Source organism: Lycorma delicatula, chromosome 6, assembly GCF_047948215.1.
Source record: "Lycorma delicatula isolate Av1 chromosome 6, ASM4794821v1, whole genome shotgun sequence".
Taxonomy (NCBI): Eukaryota; Metazoa; Arthropoda; class Insecta; order Hemiptera; family Fulgoridae; genus Lycorma; species Lycorma delicatula.
Genome location: NC_134460.1, coordinates 31962413 through 31985713, shown reverse-complemented (window position 1 = coordinate 31985713; position 23301 = coordinate 31962413). Strand labels below are relative to the sequence as shown.

The 23301-nt window shown below is 30.8% G+C and overlaps 1 protein-coding gene across 2 annotated transcripts in view; it reads left to right on the top strand.

The window, feature by feature from the left end:
- LOC142326815 (uncharacterized) overlaps positions 1-23301 on the top strand; it is a 45913-nt gene that overhangs the window by 10226 nt on the left and 12386 nt on the right. For both annotated transcript variants that reach the window (XM_075369529.1, XM_075369528.1), the window contains exons 3-7: positions 372-528; positions 9001-9431; positions 11980-12064; positions 13890-14012; positions 17558-17654. In XM_075369529.1, the coding sequence (XP_075225644.1) occupies positions 372-528; positions 9001-9431; positions 11980-12064; positions 13890-14012; positions 17558-17654 (893 nt within the window). The remainder of the gene's footprint in view (positions 1-371; positions 529-9000; positions 9432-11979; positions 12065-13889; positions 14013-17557; positions 17655-23301) is intronic.

Genomic DNA, 23301 nt, shown 5'->3' with positions numbered 1-23301 from the left:
AACTGCATGGCATTTTTACCTTGTTTTATTACTACCAAAATTATTATGTTTTTACAACTTTTTGATTGCTTATAACTCAAAAATGAAGGGATTTAAAAAAAGGTTTTCTCCATCGTTTTTCTTATAAAATTTTGTATTAAAATCATGTTTCACATGTCCACCTTACTAATTGAAAAAAAAAAAGTTTAATTCAAGATGGCAGACAAAAATTTCAAACACTATGAAGTATAAATTTGAAACTATGTAGATCCGCACTTGTTTCAACATCCTAGTACCTCTCACTTTTGAATTATGAAGCTATTTTCATACTTTAATATCACCTGGTATAAGTGGTTAATTTTTTTTTAAAAAGATCATTTTTTACATTTTAGGTGATGGATTCATACACAATTGGTCGTGAAAATTTTGGAATGGAAAAAGAATTCATTATTGAAGTTGTTCAAAATTGTCCAAATCCAGCTTGTCGATATTATAAAAATCAATTGGAACTCTCACATAATAAACCAACGTACATACCAGAACCTCCAGGTTTGTTTATACTGTTAATTGGTTTATTTGGTTTGTAACCTGTTAACATTTTATATGCTTTATTTTCAGTTTTCCTCAATTGAAAGCTTTCAAAAATTTGAGGCACATACCTTTGAATGACTCAGGGGTTGGTATTCTGGAAAATTGAAGAGTATAAAGTCGGAAAATATGTGGACACCCAAAGCCAAGTTCAGTATAAAAACAAATCAATATTAAAAACCTATAAGTTAATTTTGAAGTAGAGGTTCACATTTATTTTGGGAAAAAAATATATGACCTAACTGGTGTGTACTTCCTGATGCATCTTGAATAAAAATAGTTTATGTGTGCAAATTTCATCAAATGTGAAACTATAGGGATCAAACTTAATGCTGATTGTAAGGATTTGTTTGTGGTTGGAAAAATGTATGTTCAGTGAATGTCAGCCCTGTCCAGGAAAAGATTTCCTACTTGAAATTTTAAGCAGTGAAACTGATAATGTTGGGAAGAAACAATTTAAAAAACCTTTTCAATGAATGTACTCTACTACTAAAGTGATTTAAGTTGTGAAACCAATTGGAACTTTTTCACTTCCATTGAAAAATGTTTGCTGGCTCAACAAAGAGAGTAGAAGTAAGGCAAGCCTGTGGTGGTCATACAGTAGCCAGATTTTATTGCTAGAAAGTGGCAATATGTCACTTTTTTGCTATGACAATATGTTGGGGGATAATTTTTTAATGTCCCAATGTAACAGTTACAAGCAAAAAAGCTTGAAACTGGAGAAGAGTTTTTCCATAAACAAGGCCTTATCATAGATTTGTATCTTTGGGCACAATTGAAATTAGGCGCTATATATATTCAAAGCCTACTGAATACTTTAGTGATTATTAAAAACTTGAAGGTTAATCTTTATTTTTATGATAAAGAATTAATAAATTTTATTGGTAACTACCTTTGGATGATTTCGGGTGGATTGATCCTTTGGTGTTTGGGTAATTTGTGTATGTGAATAATTTAAAAATAAAATTAAAATTATTCTAAGAGTTCTTATGTATAAAGTCTTATTCATTAAACAATTAATTTGTGTAGCTGGTTGTTCTGCACATCCTGACCCCTTAGGGGTAGCATCCACCTTCACTCCCTCTGTACCTAGACCTTATGGGCCTTACCGGAAATCGTCTTCAAAACCTTGGCATTTGACATGTTTCAGTCCATCTCAGCCAGGATGCCACTGATGCGAATGCCACAAGTGACAATCCCATCGGTTTACTACTATCTATAAAGAACTCATATGCAACATCAATTCACAATAAAAACAAACAATTATAAACATAAAACAAAATGACGACAAAATTATAACCTTAAATCAAAACAACAACAAGAATACAAGTAAGGAAAAACCCAAGTAGAATGCTAAATTCCTTCAGCAATTCTCTCTTTTGCTAAATAGATTATAAAGTTTTCCACAATTGTCCACTCAGCCTGGTCCATCCAATTTACATGGAGATCCAACACCGACCCAATAATGTCGAGCCAAAAAATGGTCTCTGTGCACATTAACTGAAGTTAGAGCATTCATGCAGTACACGTAGGCATCATCCAACTGTTCATACTATGGATACATTCCTGAATCTACCAGGCTGAATCTCTGCAGTCTGTCTCTCAAGGCACCATGCCCAGAAAGAAATTGCATCACATGTTTGGATGTACCCAAGAGGCAAACCAACAACAGTAGTAGTGGTAGTTCTGCACACTTGGAATATCTCAGTTAGTCACATCCTGCGAATTAAGAGTGTGAATCGAGATGAAATTGCCAACAGTCAAGCCAAGTTCATTTAACCACTTACTTTAGATCACTGAATTTAATAATGTTGGGTGGAGTTTCATTACATGTTATTTCATGGTTTACTATTATGTTAGCCATTTAAATTTGATCTTAAGTTATGTCACTTAATTTTTTTTTTTTTTTTAACATGTGAAAGTTATTGTATAATATTTTTAAGTTGTCATTGAAACATTTTTTAAGATTAATTTGCTAGGTAAGCCAGTATTATGGTATTTTCTACTCTGAATGTCTCCCTCTATGAATCATGAGACCTTGCCGATTATGAGGGGGCTTGAGTGCTCAGTGATGCAAAGTAGCTGGACCGAAGGTGCAACCATATCGGAAAGGTATCTTTGAGAGCTAGACTAAGGAATGATTCCTGAAAGAGAGCAGCAGCTCTTTCAGTAGTTGTTAAGGGCATAGATAAGGATGATTTAAACGCCCATTTCAACGTAACTCAATTTTTGAGGAGGACATCACAAGAGGTTGGAGTAAAAAAGGATAAGGTAGAAAATGTAGAAGAAGAATGGGAGAATGTTAAAAAAGAGATTCTTAAATCAGCTGAAGCGAACTTAGGCAGAACAAACAGAACTGGTAGGAAACCTTGGATTTCAGATGATATATTGCAGCTGATGGATGAATGTAGAAAATATAAGAATGCTAGTGATGAAGAAAGTAAAGGAACTATCAACAATTTAGAAATACTATAAACTTTTTTTTTTTTTTTTTTGTCTTCAGTCATTTGACTGGTTTGATGCAGCTCTCCAAGATTCCCTATCTAGTGCTAGTCGTTTCATTTCAGTATACCCTCTACATCCTACATCCCCAACAATTTGTTTTACATACTCCAAACGTGGCCTGCCTACACAATTTTTCCCTTCTACCTGTCCTTCCAATATTAAAGCGACTATTCCAGGATGCCTTAGTATGTGGCCTATAAGTCTGTCTCTTCTTTTAACTATATTCTTCCAAATGCTTCTTTCTTCATCTATTTGCCGCAATACCTCTTCATTTGTCACTTTATCCACCCATCTGATTTTTAACATTCTCCTATAGCACCACATTTCAAAAGCTTCTAATCTTTTCTTCTCAGATACTCCGATTGTCCAAGTTTCACTTCCATATAAAGCGACACTCCAAACATACACTTTCAAAAATCTTTTCCTGACATTTAAATTCATTTTTGATGTAAACAAATTATATTTCTTACTGAAGGCTCGTTTAGCTTGTGCTATTCGGCATTTTATATCGCTCCTGCTTCGTCCATCTTTAGTAATTTTACTTCCCAAATAACAAAATTCTTCTACCTCCATAATCTTTTCTCCTCCTATTTTCACATTCAGGGGTCCATCTTTGTTATTTCTACTACATTTCATTACTTTTGTTTTGTTCTTGTTTATTTTCATGCGATAGTTCTTGCGTAGGACTTCATCTATGCCATTCATTGTTTCTTCTAAATCCTTTTTACTCTCGGCTAGAATTACTATATCATCAGCAAAACGTAGCATCTTTATCTTTTCACCTTGTACTGTTACTCCGAATCTAAATTGTTCTTTAATATCATTAACTGCTAGTTCCATGTAAAGATTAAAAAGTAACGGAGATAGGGAACATCCTTGTCGGACTCCCTTTCTTATTAGGGCTTCTTTCTTATGTTCTTCAATTGTTATTGTTGCTGTTTGGTTCCTGTACATGTTAGCAATTGTTCTTCTATCTCTGTATTTGAACCCTAATTTTTTTAAAATGCTGAACATTTTATTCCAATCTACGTTATCGAAAGCCTTTTCTAGGTCTATAAACGCCAAGTATGTTGGTTTGTTTTTCTTTAATCTTCCTTCTACTATTAATCTGAGGCCTAAAATTGCTTCCCTTGTCCCTATACTTTTCCTGAAACCAAATTGGTCTTCTCCTAACACTTCTTCCACTCTCCTCTCAATTCTTCTGTATAAAATTCTAGTTAAGATTTTTGATGCATGACTAGTTAAACTAATTGTTCTGTATTCTTCACATTTATCTGCCCCTGCTTTCTTTGGTATCATAACTATAACACTTTTTTTGAAGTCTGACGGAAATTCCCCTTTTTCATAAATATTACACACCAGTTTGTATAATCTATCAATCGCTTCCTCACCTGCACTGCGCAGTAATTCTACAGGTATTCCGTCTATTCCAGGAGCCTTTCTGCCATTTAAATCTTTTAATGCTCTCTTAAATTCAGATCTCAGTATTGTTTCTCCCATTTCATCCTCCTCAACTTCCTCTTCTTCCTCTATAACACCATTTTCTAATTCATTTCCTCCGTATAACTCTTCAATATATTCCACCCATCTATCGACTTTACCTTTCGTATTATATATTGGTGTACCATCTTTGTTTAACACATTATTAGATTTTAATTTATGTACCCCAAAATTTTCCTTAACTTTCCTGTATGCTCCGTCAATTTTACCAATGTTCATTTCTCTTTCCACTTCTGAACACTTTTCTTTAATCCACTCTTCTTTCGCCAGTTTGCATTTCCTATTTATAGCATTTCTTAATTGCCGATAGTTCCTTTTACTTTCTTCATCATTAGCATTCTTATATTTTCTACGTTCATCCATCAGCTGCAATATATCGTCTGAAACCCAAGGTTTTCTACCAGTTCTCTTTATTCCGCCTAAGTTTGCTTCAGCTGATTTAAGAATTTCCTTTTTAACATTCTCCCATTCTTCTTCTACATTTTCTACCATATCTTTTTTACTCAGACCTCTTGCGATGTCCTCCTCAAAAATCTTCTTTACCTCCTCTTCCTCAAGCTTCTCTAAATTCCACCGATTCATCTGACAACTTTTCTTCAGGTTTTTAAACCCCAATCTACATTTCATTATCACCAAATTATGGTCGCTATCAATGTCTGCTCCAGGGTAAGTTTTGCAGTCAACGAGTTGATTTCTAAATCTTTGCTTAACCATGATATAATCTATCTGATACCTTCCAGTATCGCCTGGCTTTTTCCAAGTGTATATTCTTCTATTATGATTTTTAAATTGGGTGTTGGCAATTACTAAATTATACTTCGTGCAAAATTCTATAAGTCGGTCCCCTCTTTCATTCCTTTTGCCCAGCCCATATTCACCCACTATATTTCCTTCCTTGCCTTTTCCAATGCTTGCATTCCAATCTCCAACTATTATTAAATTTTCATCTCCCTTTACGTGTTTAATTGCTTCATCAATCTCTTCGTATACACACTCTACCTCATCATCATCATGGGCGCTTGTAGGCATATAAACGTCAACAATACTATAAACAAGAAATGCAAACTAGCGAAAGAAGAGTGGATTAAAGAAAAATGTTCAGAAGTGGAAAGAGAAATGATCATTGGTAAAATAGACAGAGCATACAGGAAAGTTTAGGAAAATTTTGTGGTACATAAATTAAAATCTAATAATGTGTTAAACAAAGATGGTACACCGATTTATAACACAAAAGGCAAAGTCGATAGGTGGGTGGAATATATTGAAGAGTTATACTGAGGAAATGAATTAGAAAATGGTGTTATAGAGGAAGAAGAGGAAGTCAAAGAGGAGAAACAATACTGAGATCTGAATTTAAGAGAGCATTAAAAGATTTGAATAGCAGAAAGACTCCTGGAATAGACGGAATACCTGTAGAATTACTGTGCAGTGCAGGTGAGGAAGTGGTTGATAGATTATACAAACTGGTGTGTAGTATTTATGAAAAAGGGGAAGTTCCGTCAGACTTCAAAAATAGTTTTATAGTCATGATACCAAAGAAAGCGGAGCAGATAAAAGTGAGGAATACAGAACAATTAGCTTAACTAGTCATGCATCAAAAATCTTAACAATTTTAGGCCTCAGATTAATATTAAAAGGAAGATAAAGAAAAACAAACCAATATACTTGGCATTTATAGACCTAGAAAAGGCATTCGATAATGTAGACTGGAATAAAATGTTTAGCATTTTAAAAAGTTAGGGTTCAAATACAGAGATAGAAGAACGATTGCTAACATTTATAGGAACCAAACAGTAACAGTAATAATTGAAGAACATAAGAAAGGGATTCTGACAGGGATATTCCCTATCCCCTTTACTTTTTAATCTTTACATAGAACTAGCAGTTAATGATGTTAAAGAACAATATAGATCCGGAGTAACAGTACAAGGTGAAAAGATAAAGATGCTATGATTTGCTGATGATATAGTGATTCTAGCTTAGAGTAAAAAACATTTAGAAGGAACAATGAATGGTATGGATGAAGTCTTACGCAAAAACTACCGCATGAAAATAATCAAGAATGAAACGAAAGTAATGAAATGTCATAGAAATAGCGAAGATGGACCACTGAATGTGAAAATAGGAAAAGAAAAGATTATGGAGGTAGAAGAATTTTGTTATTTGGGTAATAGAATTACTAAAGATGGACGAAGGAGGACCAATATAAATTGCCGAATAGCACAGGCAAAACGAGCCTTCAGTCAGAAATATAATTTGTTTGCATCAAAAATTAATTTAAAATCATGAAAATATTTTTGAAAGTATATGTTTGGAGCATAGCTTTACATGGAAGTGAAACTTGGACAATCGGAGTACTGAGAAGAAAAGATTAGAAGCTTTTGAAATGTGCGATAGGAGAATGTTAAAAATCAGATGGGTGGATAAAGTGACAAATGAAGTGGTGTTGTGCAAGACGCATTTGAAAAAATGTAGTTAAAAGAAGAGACAGACTTATAGGCCACATATTAAGGCATCCTGGAATAGTCACTTTAATGTTCGAGGGACAGTTAGAAGGAAAAAATTGTGCAGGCAGGCAACGTTTGGAACATTTAAAACAAATTGTTAGGGATGTAGGATGTACGGTGTACTGAAATGAAACTACTAGCACTAGATAGGGAATCTTGGAGAGCTGCATCAAACCAGTCAAATGACTGAAGACAAAAAAAAACTCTAAATGTTGTAAGGCTGATAAAAAATAGATAAATTTTACTATAACATTTTAATTTTGTGTAATGTGTTAGGTGGTATATATTGACATACTTTTTTTTTATGTATTGTTATATATAATGCAATATTACATTAAATACTTAGATATTATAAATAAAAATCATTTATATTAGTCATGATACAGACTTCAAAAGTCTCTAATAAGCTGGAATTAGATACTTGGGGAAAATTTACTTTATCAGTTATGATGTAAGCCCACAGACTGGTGTACTGGTTAACTCACTGTCACAGTAGATCAGTTGTTTAAGGCCGAGTTTTGAAGTTAAAGCTTTTGAGATTCAAGTCTTACTAAAAATTAGTTGCTTTTGTACGGATTTCAATTCTAGATGGTGGACACCGGTGTACTTGGGTGGTTGGGATTCAATTAACCACATGTCTTAGGAATTGTTGACCTTTCTTTCTTTTCCTGTTTAGCCTCCGGTAACTACCGTTTAGATAATACTTCAGAGGATGAATGAGGATGTTATGTATGAGTGTGAATGAAGTGTAGTCTTGTACATTCTCAGTTCGACCATACCTGAGATGTGTGGTTAATTGAAACCCAACCACCAAAGAACACCGGTATCCACGATCTAGTATTCAAGTCCGTGTAAAAGTAGCTGGCTTTAGTAGGACTTGAACGCTGGTTCAAGGGAATTAGATGTATGTAAGCTAAGTAAACTTTACTTTGTGATTGCTTAAAACAATAGTTGTTTCTATTTTTTACTTAATACTTTTAAAAAATAATTGTTTTAGTGTTTTATAAGTACTATTTATTTATTAATTTTTTATCATTTCTCGTTTAAATAATAATTAACTGCTTTTACATATTTCATCCTACTGTACAATACAACTACTGTACATCCTACAACCGTAATAGCTATATAGAGTCAAAGTTTTATTTAAAAAAATTTCTTTGTAAATGATTTTTGAGCATTTTATTGTTTTCTAGTTTTTATAAATTAGTTCTTAAACCTTTGCTAGGTAATTTTTAATCATGATGTAGACATTTGAGATACGGTTCCTGTTAATTCAGTTACTTTGCTAGCTCAACAGATTTGAACATTAACTTTTGTTCCTGTGCTTTGCTTTGTATGTATGTCACCAGTTAATCAGATTTATTCAGTCTCATAGTTAGCAGTGATCTTAGTAAGTGGAATTCTTTTTCATAAGGGGTGATATGTTTTTGGAAAACTCCTAAAGAACTCTGGGTACAGTTTCCTATCTGATGCATCATATTAATTTATAAAAATCAATGTCAAATTAAAAATGTATCGAAGGATTTCAATTTTTGCAACAATAAAATAGTTATTTTTAAAATTATTCTTTCTAAAATGAAATTTGTATAAGTAATCTCAGTTTATTTTATTGTTGTAACATTCTTATATTCTTCTAATTAAAATTTTATATCCTTAACTTGCATCTGAGACTACTACCACATCCATTTTCCAACTTGTGATATTACAGTTTGTTACTTTGTCTGCAGCGCATTACACTGTTATTGAATTATATTATTTCTTATGTCAGTTTGTTTGAATAGTAATTGGTTTGTGAAAGGCATCAATTAATCTTCTAGTCCTGTGATTAATTTTAAACTTTTTCATAATTTTTAGGAATTACTTTTTTGGAATATTGTTTTATTCTTATTTAACATGTTTTACTGTTTTTATTTTTTCACAGTTTCAGTTGGAACTGCTGATTCTGGTAGTGCAACTGATATGAGTGAAGCTGGTTTAAGTAAAATAGCAGCTTCAATAAGCAGTTCTAGACAGCAGCAACAAGCTGCAGTACAACAGCAACAGGCTCAACAGCAGGCACAACAACAGGCTCAACAGCAGGCCCAACAACAAGCACAACAACAAGCTCAGCAACATCAATTGCAAGCACAGCAGCAAGCAGCACAACAAGCTCAACAACAGCAGCAGCAGCAACAACAGCAGCAGCAACAGCAAGCCCAACAACAGCAACAGCAACAGCAGCAGCAGCAGCAACAACCACCTCCTCCACCACCACCACCACAACCTTCACCACAACAACAGCAGCAGGCAAAATTAGCTGAGTTCTTAAAGGCTAATTTAGAATCTCTTGACAGCTTGAGTGGTGCTAATAAAGTATGTTGTAAATTTACTTATTTTTGTATTATTAACATTTTTTTGGAGTTTTACTGATAGTGCTTTGATTTAATTAAACTATAATTGAAAATAATTGCTATAAGTCAAATTCATCCATAGCATTTTTATTGTATTTGCTTATTAGGGAGATATTATTTATTGATTTATTATTAACTGCTTCTTATATTTTCTTTATTTTTCATTCTGACTATATTCTGCTAGTTTTACTTTTTCTTAATGAGGTATTCCATTTTAATTCAACAAATGATCAGTGCATCACTATTCTTGATTTTTTTGATATTTTGTATATAACTACCCACCTTGTAGTGGCAAAAAAAATATTTTTATATGTTTAAAAAATGTTTTTCTTGAGTAATAGACCAATTTCTACTAACTTTCCAACAGGTAAAAACAGCCATTTTCATCACGTTTTCCATGAGCTATAGCATTCTTATTTTACATCATACAGAGGTCAAAAAGGGCTTTTTGGAAAGAGTAAAGATGGAACTTCATCTTAGTGTGCACAAAATTAATTTTGTTTCATAACCAAATCTTGTAATGTTTACTGAATTTACATTTACAAATTGCTGGTGTTTTTTTTTTTTCAAATTTTGGGCCCAAAATAACTAATCAAGGGCTTAGGGTAACAGACCTGTTTTTTACCTTTTAGGTACTAGTAGTACTTATAAATAAAAATTGGACTGTCAGCAAGTGCCCTTCATTAAAAAAAATGGTCACCAAATCGTAAGATTTTGAAAATGTCTCATTTTGGGGGCTCAAAAACCACATATGGGACAGGTGGCAAAAATTTGAAATGTTTACAGTAGTAAGTACTTTTTATGTACTTTAAAACCATATAAAATTTATTTTGTTACTCAAAGGGATCGATGAATAATGAAGCCAACAAAACTGCTAAAAATACTGTTCCTTCTAACTGTAAACAATGTATCCAAAAATACTGTTATATATTTTTTTCAGATTATAAAAATTACAACTAACTCATTAGAATGAATAAATTGATAATTAATATAAATAGTCAGTTACAGAATTGACTATTTTTATTACAGAATGATAAACAATTCAAACACATTAACAAGTTGTTCAATTCACTTTTACCTTATTTTACTCCTGCTAATGGAAGTTGTGAAAAAATCTTACAGTTTTTGATAACAAACTTAACATAACTTGTTGTTCCTGCCACTTTTTTACTGAGTAGAACTGTTAGGTCTTCATTCATCTTTGGTGTAATGTTGTGTCTTCTTCCAATCGATAGAAAAACTCTGAAGGCGTGAGAATCTTTAAAATATTTTCCAGTTGAATTCATGTTTGATTATCCTTGAATGATTTCCTGACTGAAGTACCAGGACCCTGTGGATGGAAAAAGTGTATTCGACATTCCTCTTCATTTTCATGTATTTTGACTTCAATGACTTTGCCTAACTACCACTTGCCATCCTACATGCAGCAGACATAATTTTTACATTTTGAAACTGAAGTTCCATCTTCACTCTTTCCAAAAAGCCCTCTTTGACCTCTGTACGATGTAAAATAAGAATGCTACAGCTCATGGAAGAAGTGATGAAAATGGCTGTTTTTACCTGTTGTCGAGTTAGAAAATAGTCTATTTCTCAAGAAAATTTTTTTTAAAATAAAATAAAACATTTTGGCCACTACAATGTCGGTAGTTATCACAAACCAAATATCATCAAAATGAAGAATAGTGATAGTATAAACATGCACTAATTTGTAACCACCTGCAATGATCTCTTCTGTCATACAGCAAAACTGTTAGTGCTCTTTGTATATTCAGAATGAAAAGCAAGGGTTATACAGAGAGGGAAAAATTATCTCATGCTTTGTTAGAGAAACAAATTGATTTTGATTTCAAAAAGTATTATTAACAAAATTATTAAATCTGATCCTGTATAAAAACATTGTGGATGTAAACTCTGAACAAAGATGATGATTTAAATAAACAAAACAGATAACTGAAGGTATAGATTGTAGAAAATACTCTAATATTAAAAGATTAGGGACAATTAAAAAGAAATAAAAGAAGATTGAACTATTTATATGACGCAAAAATATTGATCTACCCATTCACAATAAGCTCTTATAAATCATTTATTTTGGATTATGTATGATAATTGATTACATATCACAATCCGTCTTTGTCAGTGAAGATATAAAAAATTGTAAAAGAATATTTTTGGCATTAGAAATTGGAAAAAATAAATACTAAATTTCATAATGGCAAAAAACAGAAGCCAAATACTTTTGGCTTTTGATATTAGGACTAAAAATATTAATAAAAATTGTGCTTACATTTTTTGTAAAATGTTAAGTAAATTAATCAGCGCATTCTCTTAAAAATAATATTTATTGTTAACTGTTTAAATAGATTCTTTTCAGTGTCAAATATGCAGAGACAACATAGTTTAATGAATACATGTTTATAAGGTTTCTTTAAATGTAAGGTTAACAAATTGTAAATTTACATTATTCTTTCTGGATTTTCCTTTCTTTATTAAACTTTTTTTATTTTTAGGATTTATTGGCTGCACATAACGGTTCTTGGACAAGTCATCATGACCCTCATGAATCAAAAAGACATCAAGCATCTGCTGGGGAAGGTTTGTACATATTTATTTTATGTTTGTCACAAACATGATGGTTTAGTAAACATAAGATTGATGGCTCATTAACCAATAATTTCATTGCAACTTAAAACCTTATTAGTTTTAATAATGAAAAAAAAATTATATTGGCATGATGAGATATTATAAAAATAAATTTAAAATAACTTTCTTTATAAATATGCATCAAAAAAGAACTGTGATCTTCATCATTTTAAAAATAATCTGCAATTATAATTTCAAATATTTAGAAGGTATATTTTTATACTTATTTACTTATTAGGTGTTGAGGAACAGAACTCTCCATCCACTGTTGCTATTATTTGTAAAATCTTGTACTACATTAAATTTCTCTCCTCTTATATAAACCGATACCCAAACATCATCATCCTGAACCCCCATAAGGGAAGACATCCGTTATTATGTGTGAATATAAAATTCACTGCAAATACCTTAGCTGTCCACAAATAAAACTACCCTAACAGTTTATGAATGAAATTTAGTACATTATTTCTTTCACTTATAGTTTTACAGTAACTCACTGATAGTATTTCTTGTTTACTGGAATTAGTCGTGGCGTTACCTTAATCATATCGAACTTAATTCACACTAGAAATTCGCTCCTTCACTGCCTTCCCTGTAGAATGCTCTCACTGTCTGATGTCTTGCAGACTCTCCTCGCTGGACTGATGTTGTAACATCTCACTGGACTGGTTCGCAGACCTCCACCAAATTCATACAACTACTATCTCGCATAACTGATGTCATAACATCTTGCTGGACTTCTAACAACTCCCCTTTAGGTGGTTTTCCCAGAGGTATTTATACTTCTATCTCCTTACCTGCCCGACCGGACCCAACCCAAAGTGTTAGAACAATTGACTTTGGCTTTCATTCCCATGAATTCCATAGTAGCATTCCAGGTTTGGTAGCTTTTCTCATGGTACAAATATTTCTTCAGTGTGTGTGAGTGGGCGGTATAACAAAAGAAGATTGTTAAGCAAACCTGTTACTGTTACTAAAAAGGGTTCCTTGTAGTCTCTTTCTGGATTCCTCCAATTATATTTTCTTTTACTTTCATAACTGGTTGTAATCCATTACTCAGGCTTGCTATACCAGTCTTGTTACAATATATGTGTATATACATATGACATACACAAATAAATACACATATAAATACAGATTTCAGCTCCAAATACCAAATAAAATATGCCTTTTTTAATCAATTATTTTTTAATACATCGGTTGAAAGAATGATGAACAAAGGTAATATAAAATATTTTATTTCAGATAACTGATGTAGTGCTAAACTGTTACATTTGTGTTCTCACATTATTTGTACTGTTTGAATAAAAAATTTTAATTGCCAGTATCAGATTTTAATGATTATCATGACCTTCGTTACTTACAATAACTGCTTTTACAGAACTGTATTGTAGGCCTTGATTAGATCAGTGAAATGTAAAATACTTTCCCATAGTCAATCCCTTTTTCACTTATCTGACTCATTGAAAAATCAAATTTTATGTCCAACATGATAAAGCCTCTACCATTATTGCCAATCTACTGGTCATTTCATCCAATCTATCATCAACGCTAACTTGCAATTCAGGTATATGAAAAATTCAGCCTGCTCTAATCAATTTAATTTTTGCCATAAACAAAGGATGTATAGATTTGGTCACCGTTTTTCCTAACTCCAAGAAAAATTGGAATTAAAAAGATCAAAAAAGTGATTATTAAATTAAGCATTTGGTTAAAGAATGTAACTTTGCTTTAGAAATTGAAATTTTGTATTAGCTTTGTTTTTTGTTTTCTTTAGTGGGACAAGAAAAAATAGTGAGAGCATTTGCAGAGATAATGAAAAACATGACTCGAATGAAAACTTGTGTAAGACCTGCTATGTGTAAACCATATGGTAAACAATCTGAAGCATTACAGAAGAGTAAGATTTTGTTTCATTTAATTAATATATTTCTAATTCTATCTTATGTTTATCAAACAGTCTTTTATTTAATGTATCTGCATGCATTTTGTGTGTAGGTATAATTTTTAACAAGCTGGTTGAGAAAGAGGTTTTTTTCTGACCTCTTATAACACACACAAACACACTTCTTATTCCAATACTCTGTACTGAGTGGTTTTTGTAGTCAAATTTGAAATATATTTATTTATATTATGTGATATATGTTCAATTGTTTGGTACACGAATAAAATTGATGTATATATTACTTGAGTTTGGAGAACCTCTGGGCTCTATGAAACTTTCTGTTACTATCTATGGTTTTAGTAATGACTAGTAGATATTTAATGAAGTGAGGTAATTGAAATTTGATCTGAAGTAATAGATAAAGCTGTTGAATGGACCGAAAAGATTGCATCTGCTTCTTTTATATCATAGATATTTTTTATATTATTTTAGGGCAATTCCCTACATAAAGATTTCTTGTTTATTTATATTATTTTTTTTGTACAGTTTTCTTTTGGTCCATTTTCTAATAGCCATCTCATGTGCTAATATTGATTGTAGAGATTGAATATTACGGCATCCTGGATTTTGTTGGGTTATGTATTGTTTACTCAATACATAACTCACTATTCATATCATATAGTGGGAATAGTGTTTGCAGATCACAATTTTCTAATTATTGTCAGGACTGATAGATCGAGTTGTGTTGTGGAGGAGAAAGAGAAGCCTGAATGAACTGAGTGTCAAGATGCTGCTTCCTGGGAGAAGATACTTCCTCCTGTTGTGGGGTGACTGCCTAGTTTTGACTCAGTTTATCTTCTTCTCCAGTACCTAATTATTGTTTTGTAAATAAATTAGTTAATTTTTATTTACAATGGCACTAAGAAAAGATTGATAGATTTGGTTAATGTATTTATTCATCTGTTTTAGTCCCCTTTAACTCGAAGGTATGTTTTATTAAAAGGCATTTTTTTCTTAAAATAAAATAATGACATTATGTGTCTGTCACTAATGGGTACCAAGACAAGTACGAATTAGGTATGTGAAGATTTGAAAAATCCAAAACAACAGATGATTGATGGTAATTTTTCTGAAGTTAATAATTAGTAGTTTTTGAACTGAACTAAAGTAATTTCTTATGGTTTATTAAAGTTCTTGAAATGAGAATTTCAAAATGATACATTTGTAAGTTGTATAACAATATGCAAAATGTTAAAACTCATTAGTAGAAGTAATTGTTATTGAAAATTATTAAAAAAGGTTGAATATTATTTAATTCAATAAAATAAAATAATAAATATAAATATAAATAATATATTCAATAAAATAATATAAGATAGGTATGAAAACAGTTAAAAATAAAAAAAATTAAAAAAACAGAGAATTCTTTAAAAAAAAATTAAATTTTAGTAATTTGAACTTTTATAACTGAAAAGGTTATTTCCTAATTTTTTATTATAAGTATTGTTAAAATAATTGCTTGGATTAGTGTTAATTAAATGAATTTTATGATTTTAAGTATTACTTTTTTGAATCTGGGGAATAACATTTTTAATAAGCTTTATGTACAAATTATAAGTTACATTTGCAAGTTAGTTTATTAGTAGATATATATTATACAAGTCGTGAATTATAAACAACTTGTAATGATTAAGATATTAACAAGAATAATTAATATAAATTTGTAGATAAATTAATAAATATAGCATGAAAAACAATACACATTTTAATATGTAAGTGATTTTTTTTTTTTGTCTTCGGTCATTTGACTGGTTTGATGCAGCTCTCCAAGATTCCCTATCTAGTGCTAGTCGTTTCATTTCAGTATACCCTCTACATCCTACATCCCTAACAATTTGTTTTACATATTCCAAACGTGGCCTGCCTACACAATTTTTTCCTTCTACCTGTCCTTCCAATATTAAAGCGACTATTCCAGGATGCCTTAGTATGTGACCTATAAGTCTGTCTCTTCTTTTAACTATATTTTTCCAAATGCTTCTTTCTTCATCTATTTGCCGCAATACCTCTTCATTTGTCACTTTATCCAACCATCTGATTTTTAACATTCTCCTATAGCACCACATTTCAAAAGCTTCTAATCTTTTCTTCTCAGATACTCCGATCGTCCAAGTTTCACTTCCATATAAAGCGACACTCCAAACATATACTTTCAAAAATGTTTTGCTGGCGTTTAAATTAATTATTTATGTAAACAAATTATATTTCTGACTGAAAGCTCGTTTCGCCTGTGCTATTCGGAATTTTATATCGCTCCTGCGTCGTCCATCTTTTGTAATTCTACTTCCCAAATAACAAAATTCTTCTACCTCCATAATCTTTTCTCCTCCTGTTTTCACATTCAGTGGTCCATCTTTGTTATTTCTACTACATTTCATTACTTTTGTTTTGTTCTTATTTATTTTCATGCGATAGTTCTTGCGTAGGACTTCATCTATGCCGTTCATTATTTCTTCTAAATCCTTTTTACTCTCGGCTAGAATTACTATATCATCAGCAAATCGTAGCATCTTTATCTTTTCACCTTGTACTGTTACTCCGAATCTAAATTGTTCTTTAACATCATTAACTGCTAGTTCCATGTAAAGATTAAAAAGTAACGGAGATAGGGAACATCCTTGTCTGACTCCCTTTCTTATTACGGCTTCTTTCTTATGTTCTTCAATTATTACTGTTGCTGGTTGGTTCCTGTACATGTTAGCAATTGTTCTTTTATCTCTGTATTTGAACCCTAATTTTTTTAAAATGCTGAACATTTTATTCCAGTCTATGTTATCGAATGCCTTTTCTAGGTCTATAAACGCCAAGTATGTTGGTTTGTTTTTCTTTAATCTTCCTTATAAGTAAGTGATTATGAATTATTAATAAAAAATGAATTAGTAGAAATTCTTTGAAGAAATTGTTCTAATTTTGCACCGAGAAAAAGGAAATAATGCATTTTCAAAATAAAATAAAAACATATGTTTAAAAATTTTCAATTTTTTTTAGTAATATAGGTCTGTGTTTATAATTTTATTTTAATCAACATACTGAAAAATATTTTAAAGGATGCAGTATAAAAAAAATATCAAAGAATAATGCCTATTATAAAATGTATTATGTCTATTATTTAACCTACTATATGTGATGCATCAACATATAATTTTCTTTGTAATATCTTTTTAGATAATTATGAATACAGTTTTCTTCCTATTTTTGTAATTAAAATAACTCTGTTACTCTTTTTGTAGATGAGTTTGTGAAGCAGGATTTTTTGTAATTTTTAACATACTGATTATTTATGATTTCATTTATCCTTCTGTTATATATTATTAACTTCTGAAAAAGATAACTTTATGTTAATTAAATAAAATAAAAGATAATTTGTACGTATATATAATGCACACTTGTAGAATTATTATATGTTAGTTATATATCTCAAGTTTAGTTCTTTTGTATATCATTCTTTAAGTACAGAGATACAGAGATAATAAGTTTTCTTATTAATGCTTTAATTTCAGCTCTTATGGACACAATTCAGTTAGTACAGTCATTGAGATCTTTTCTACCTCCGCCTCATATTGCTGTTAGTAGCTGGAAAAATGAGGATAAACACAGGTTAGATAAACAAATACATGTATATTTGTTAATATATTTTTGAAAGTTACTGACATCTAATGGTAATTAACTTTGTTTAATTTGATATAGATTATTATTGTGGGATTTATACTTATTTATTTCTGTTATTTTTGTTATCTTTATATATATTTCTTCAGTGTTTACTTTTGATATAACTTAATTAAAAGGGATGTGCATGTGTATAATTTGGTGGTTTGGTATTATAATTTTAGAACTGGTGAGTAATCTTCAGTTATAAGTGGACTAATTTAAACATTAAAGTTGGTACATTTGAACTTTTATTACTCCTATTTCCTTATACTTAAGTAACTGACTGCATCTTTTCTTTGTCTTTTCACCAGCTGGATGGTACCTAGTCACTGATGTTACAAGTAGTGTATGGTTTTTATCAGAAAAGAATAATATTTTTATTTTCATTGCCAGGTCACTGTTGGTTTTTAATTTAGTTGTAATATACTTACTTATTTGACAGAATTTTTTCGTAAAAAGAATGAAAAATGTACATTCTTAAAAATTTTTATCTTTGGAATTTTCTATTATGTTTTGGTTAAGCCAATTTTACTGCAATGAAATAAACATCTCATTTAGGACAATTCTAACTTGTCTCAAAATAGGAAAGAATTGAATTCCTTTTTTAGCAGTTCATCAACATTTTCTTTTTTACTTTGTTATGCATCAGTATGTAAAATTTAAATTACATAATATTATTCACCGAATTGTTTTCTATTCAGACTAAAAATTTATGAAAATATCTTGTAAGAAAATTTAATAAAATATTTAATCCTGATAAAATTGTTATTAATTGTTATTGTTTAATGTATGTACTGCGCTTTTTTTTTGTTTTTTTAATTTTTGATTGGAAGATACTGAGTTAATTTCAACTGGATATATATTTTTTTAAATAGTTGTACTTGCTTAATCCTTGCTTGACTACTTAATTACTTATACACTTAAGTACTCAGCTAATCTAACTGGTTACAGAGTTTTCAATTTCCTGACTATAATAATACTAAATTAAGGCATTTTTTTGGCATATTTAAAATTGCTTATCTAAAAATTTACATCCTTGTAAACTGGGTTTTAGGGCTGAAAATATTCTTATTAATATTTCTTTGATTCAGAATATCTAATATCTTCTTTTTTCATATGTTTAATTCTTTTTTCTGTGTGTGAAATGTTTAACTTTTGTATCAGTTTTTATATGGGATCATGTAATATACTCTAGTTTATGGTAGTGTGGTTTCTCGCAGGTTTGAAGAATAAAATTGCTCTTATCATAAAGTTATTTTGAACTAAATCATATCTGTGTAATTTTTGCAAATCTTTTGTATGCGTATTTTAAAATTTAAAGTGAAATGAACTAACAGAAACAATTTCTTATATTGACTGGAGTGTAGCCTCTGTTCAAAATTTGAAAAATATTTCCAATTAGTTACAGCTTTGGAGTTGATGTTTTATTTTAGTTTTTTTTTTGTCTGCTTCTTGTTATAATTAATGGTGAAAAAATTTTTTTATAAATGATAAAAGAATTTGTTAAAAAAAAATTCATGAACTATTGTGAATTGACTTAATAAATATGTTCTTCACTTGTCATGGTTAGAGTTATGTTAGTAATTACTGGTAGAAACTTAGTAAATTAAAGATTTTGGGTTAATTTTACATTTTGAATTAAACTATTATGGTCAATCCTTTTTGTTAAGAACTTGAGTTATACTTTTTAGAAGCATGTTCTTGGTCTATCACAAACAGATATAATAAAATTTAGAGAGTTAAAATACTTTAAAAAATTTTTGTCATCTTATTTTATGTAATTTTTCATCTGTAAAGTAGTTTGGTGGGCCCTATGCATCTTGTTTAAGGGTCAATTCATTAGAAATGTCCCAAAAAAACATAAGCTGGTTGCTTGACCAATTCAAAAATAAATTGAAACCTATTCACCTTTTTCCTACTTGTCTCAGGACCTTAAAACTATTTTTCTTTAATTTTTTATTTAAGCAGTTTTGACATTTTTGTTATTGTGCGCACACTATTTTTGTGATTGTAAGGGTTTAAGGACAAAATCATAACTAAAAAACTATTGGTTCTGGAAGGATGAAACAAAAAGCAATTTATTCATATTTTCTCAAGGTAAAAGATTGGTCTGGTGATTGATTTACCTATCTCTCTTCTTTCTATGAGAAAATTACCAATAAAGTTGAACATTAAAAACTGAAATTTCACTTTTGGTAATTTTTTTCAAGAGGCTGGGATGGCATACTCAGTTTGAATTATTTTTTTGTATGTAGGTATATGTTAGCAGTTTGACCATAAATAATATTAATGGTGATATACTTACCTCTAGATTTTTATGAATTTTTGAAAACTAATTTAAAAAAAAAAATCAAATTTGCATAACTTAGCGTTTCTGTTGATGTTTATGGCAGATAAAAACTTTATTGTGTATTGTATTAATAAAAACTTTATCACCTCTCAAAAATCATGGAAACCTGTTAAAAGCGATTCCGTATTGACTCACTAAATAAGTGCTCCAAGGGAAGGTTTCTTGTCTTCTTTGCATTTTACATTTTTGATATGTTTTTTTTTTTTTTTTTATTTAGCCACTATGTTGATGAAGTTGACATTTTCAGTATTTTTAAAATAATTTTTTTTAAATTAATGATAGGTCGTAATTTAATGATAACGTAACCAATACCAGTCACCTAATCCAATTTTGATTCAAAAATGCTTGTAAAACTTACCCAAACTGAGATTTCAATGAGTAGCATACTTATTTTTTCAAGAATTCATTTTTATTTTTGTATTAGTTTATTTTTGTAAACACTGTCAAAAAATAAATAAATTGTATCAAAATTTTAATTATTTTTCAATGAAATGCCTGTTTTTGTAGGAATGAAAGTTTATTATTTAGTGTGATTAACCAAAAGTTGTGATATTTCTTCTGATAATTCTCTTGAAATTGTATGAGAACAACTCGTCACTGTAGTAAGTTCAAGTGATGTCAACTTTCTCAGGATTTTGCAGATCGGTACCCACACTTTGTCTTGTTGAGACTTTTGAAATGATTATGTGGCCAAGCTGGATGGAAAAAATTAACCTGCACATCATCATTTTCAAGGCTAATATCTACCACTTTTCCTATCCACCACTGATTATCATACACACAATCAGTAGTATTTTTCCTTAAGTGAAAGTGGTACAATACTTGATACAGATGGTCTTCATAGTCCTTGGAGTCTGAAGTAAAATAACATCTTACAATGCCTTCCTACACAGGAACATACTTGTGTTAGCTTCTAGTACCAACAACTCGTTCACAGCAGTAAAAACGGGATTTTAGAGTTTATGAAATCTTAGCTATTTCATCTGATTTAATCAAAAAATACTTGATGTATTTCAGCTTGTGATTACAAAATGAACACATTTCATAACATTTAGTATCTGACTGTTTAATGGCCTTTAAAAAATACTTTTGAAATAGTTAACACAAAGAGACTTTCGAGGAACTAAATTCAAATTTTGAAGAATGTGTTCTTTAAGAGCTTGCTCTAATGTTATTTGCCGTAAGTTTTTCTTAACTGTTTTTTATGAGTTCTCAAAGGGTTATATAGAACTGTCCATACAGATGACTGAATTTTGACAAAAACGTTTTTTCATGATATTTACAAACACTAGTGACATCTAGATTTTTTTTTTTTGTCTTCAGTCATTTGACTGGTTTGATGCAGCTCTCCAAGATTCCCTATCTAGTGCTAGTCGTTTCATTTCAGTATACCCTCTACATCCTACACCCCCAACAATTTGTTTTACATACTCCAAACGTGGCCTGCCTACACAATTTTTCCCTTCTACCTGTCCTTCCAATATTAAAGCGACTATTCCAGGATGCCTTAGTATGTGGCCTATAAGTCTGTCTCTTCTTTTAACTATATTTTTCCAAATGCTACTTTCTTCATCTATTTGCCGCAATACCTCTTCATTTGTCACTTTATCCACCCATCTGATTTTTAACATTCTCCTATAGCACCACATTTCAAAAGCTTCTAATCTTTTCTTCTCAGATACTCCGATTGTCCAAGTTTCACTTCCATATAAAGCGACACTCCAAACATACACTTTCAAAAATCTTTTCCTGACATTTAAATTCATTTTTGATGTAAACAAATTATATTTCTTACTGAAGGCTCGTTTAGCTTGTGCTATTCGGCATTTTATATCGCTCCTGCTTCGTCCATCTTTAGTAATTTACTTCCCAAATAACAAAATTCTTCTACCTCCATAATCTTTTCTCCTCCTATTTTCACATTCAGTGGTCCATTTTTGTTATTTCTACTACATTTCATTACTTTTGTTTTGTTCTTGTTTATTTTCATGCGATAGTTCTTGCGTAGGACTTCATCTATGCCATTCATTGTTTCTTCTAAATCCTTTTTACTCTCGGCTAGAATTACTATATCATCAGCAAATCGTAGCATCTTTATCTTTTCACCTTGTACTGTTACTCCGAATCTAAATTGTTCTTTAACATCATTAACTGCTAGTTCCATATAAAGATTAAAAAGTAACGGAGATAGGGAACATCCTTGTCGGACTCCCTTTCTTATTAGGGCTTCTTTTTTATGTTCTTCAATTGTTATTGTTGCTGTTTGGTTCCTGTACATGTTAGCAATTGTTCTTCTATCTCTGTATTTGAACCCTAATTTTTTTAAAATGCTGAACATTTTATTCCAGTCTACGTTATCGAAAGCTTTTTCTAGGTCTATAAACGCCAAGTATGTTGGTTTGTTTTTCTTTAATCTTCCTTCTACTATTAATCTGAGGCCTAAAATTGCTTCCCTTGTCCCTATACTTTTCCTGAAACCAAATTGGTCTTCTCCTAACACTTCTTCCACTCTCCTCTCAATTCTTCTGTATAAAATTCTAGTTAAGTTTTTTGATGCATGACTAGTTAAACTAATTGTTCTGTATTCTTCACATTTATCTGCCCCTGCTTTCTTTGGTATCATAACTATAACACTTTTTTTGAAGTCTGATGGAAATTCCCCTTTTTCATAAATACTACACACCAGTTTGTATAATCTATCAATCGCTTCCTCACCTGCACTGCGCAGTAATTCTACAGGTATTCCGTCTATTCCAGGAGCCTTTCTGCCATTTAAATCTTTTAATGCTCTCTTAAATTCAGATCTCAGTATTGTTTCTCCCATTTCATCCTCCTCAACTTCCTCTTCTTTCTCTATAACACCATTTTCTAATTCATTTGCTCCATATAACTCTTCAATATATTCCACCCATCTATCGACTTTACCTTTCGTATTATATATTGGTGTACCATCTTTGTTTAACACATTATTAGATTTTAATTTATGTACCCCAAAATTTTCCTTAACTTTCCTGTATGCTCCGTCTATTTTACCAATGTTCATTTCTCTTTCCACTTCTGAACACTTTTCTTTAATCCACTCTTCTTTCACCAGTTTGCACTTCCTGTTTATAGCATTTCTTAATTGCCGATAGTTCCTTTTACTTTCTTCATCACTAGCATTCTTATATTTTCTACATTCATCCATCAGCTGCAATATATCGTCTGAAACCCAAGGTTTTCTACCAGTTCTCTTTATTCCGCCTA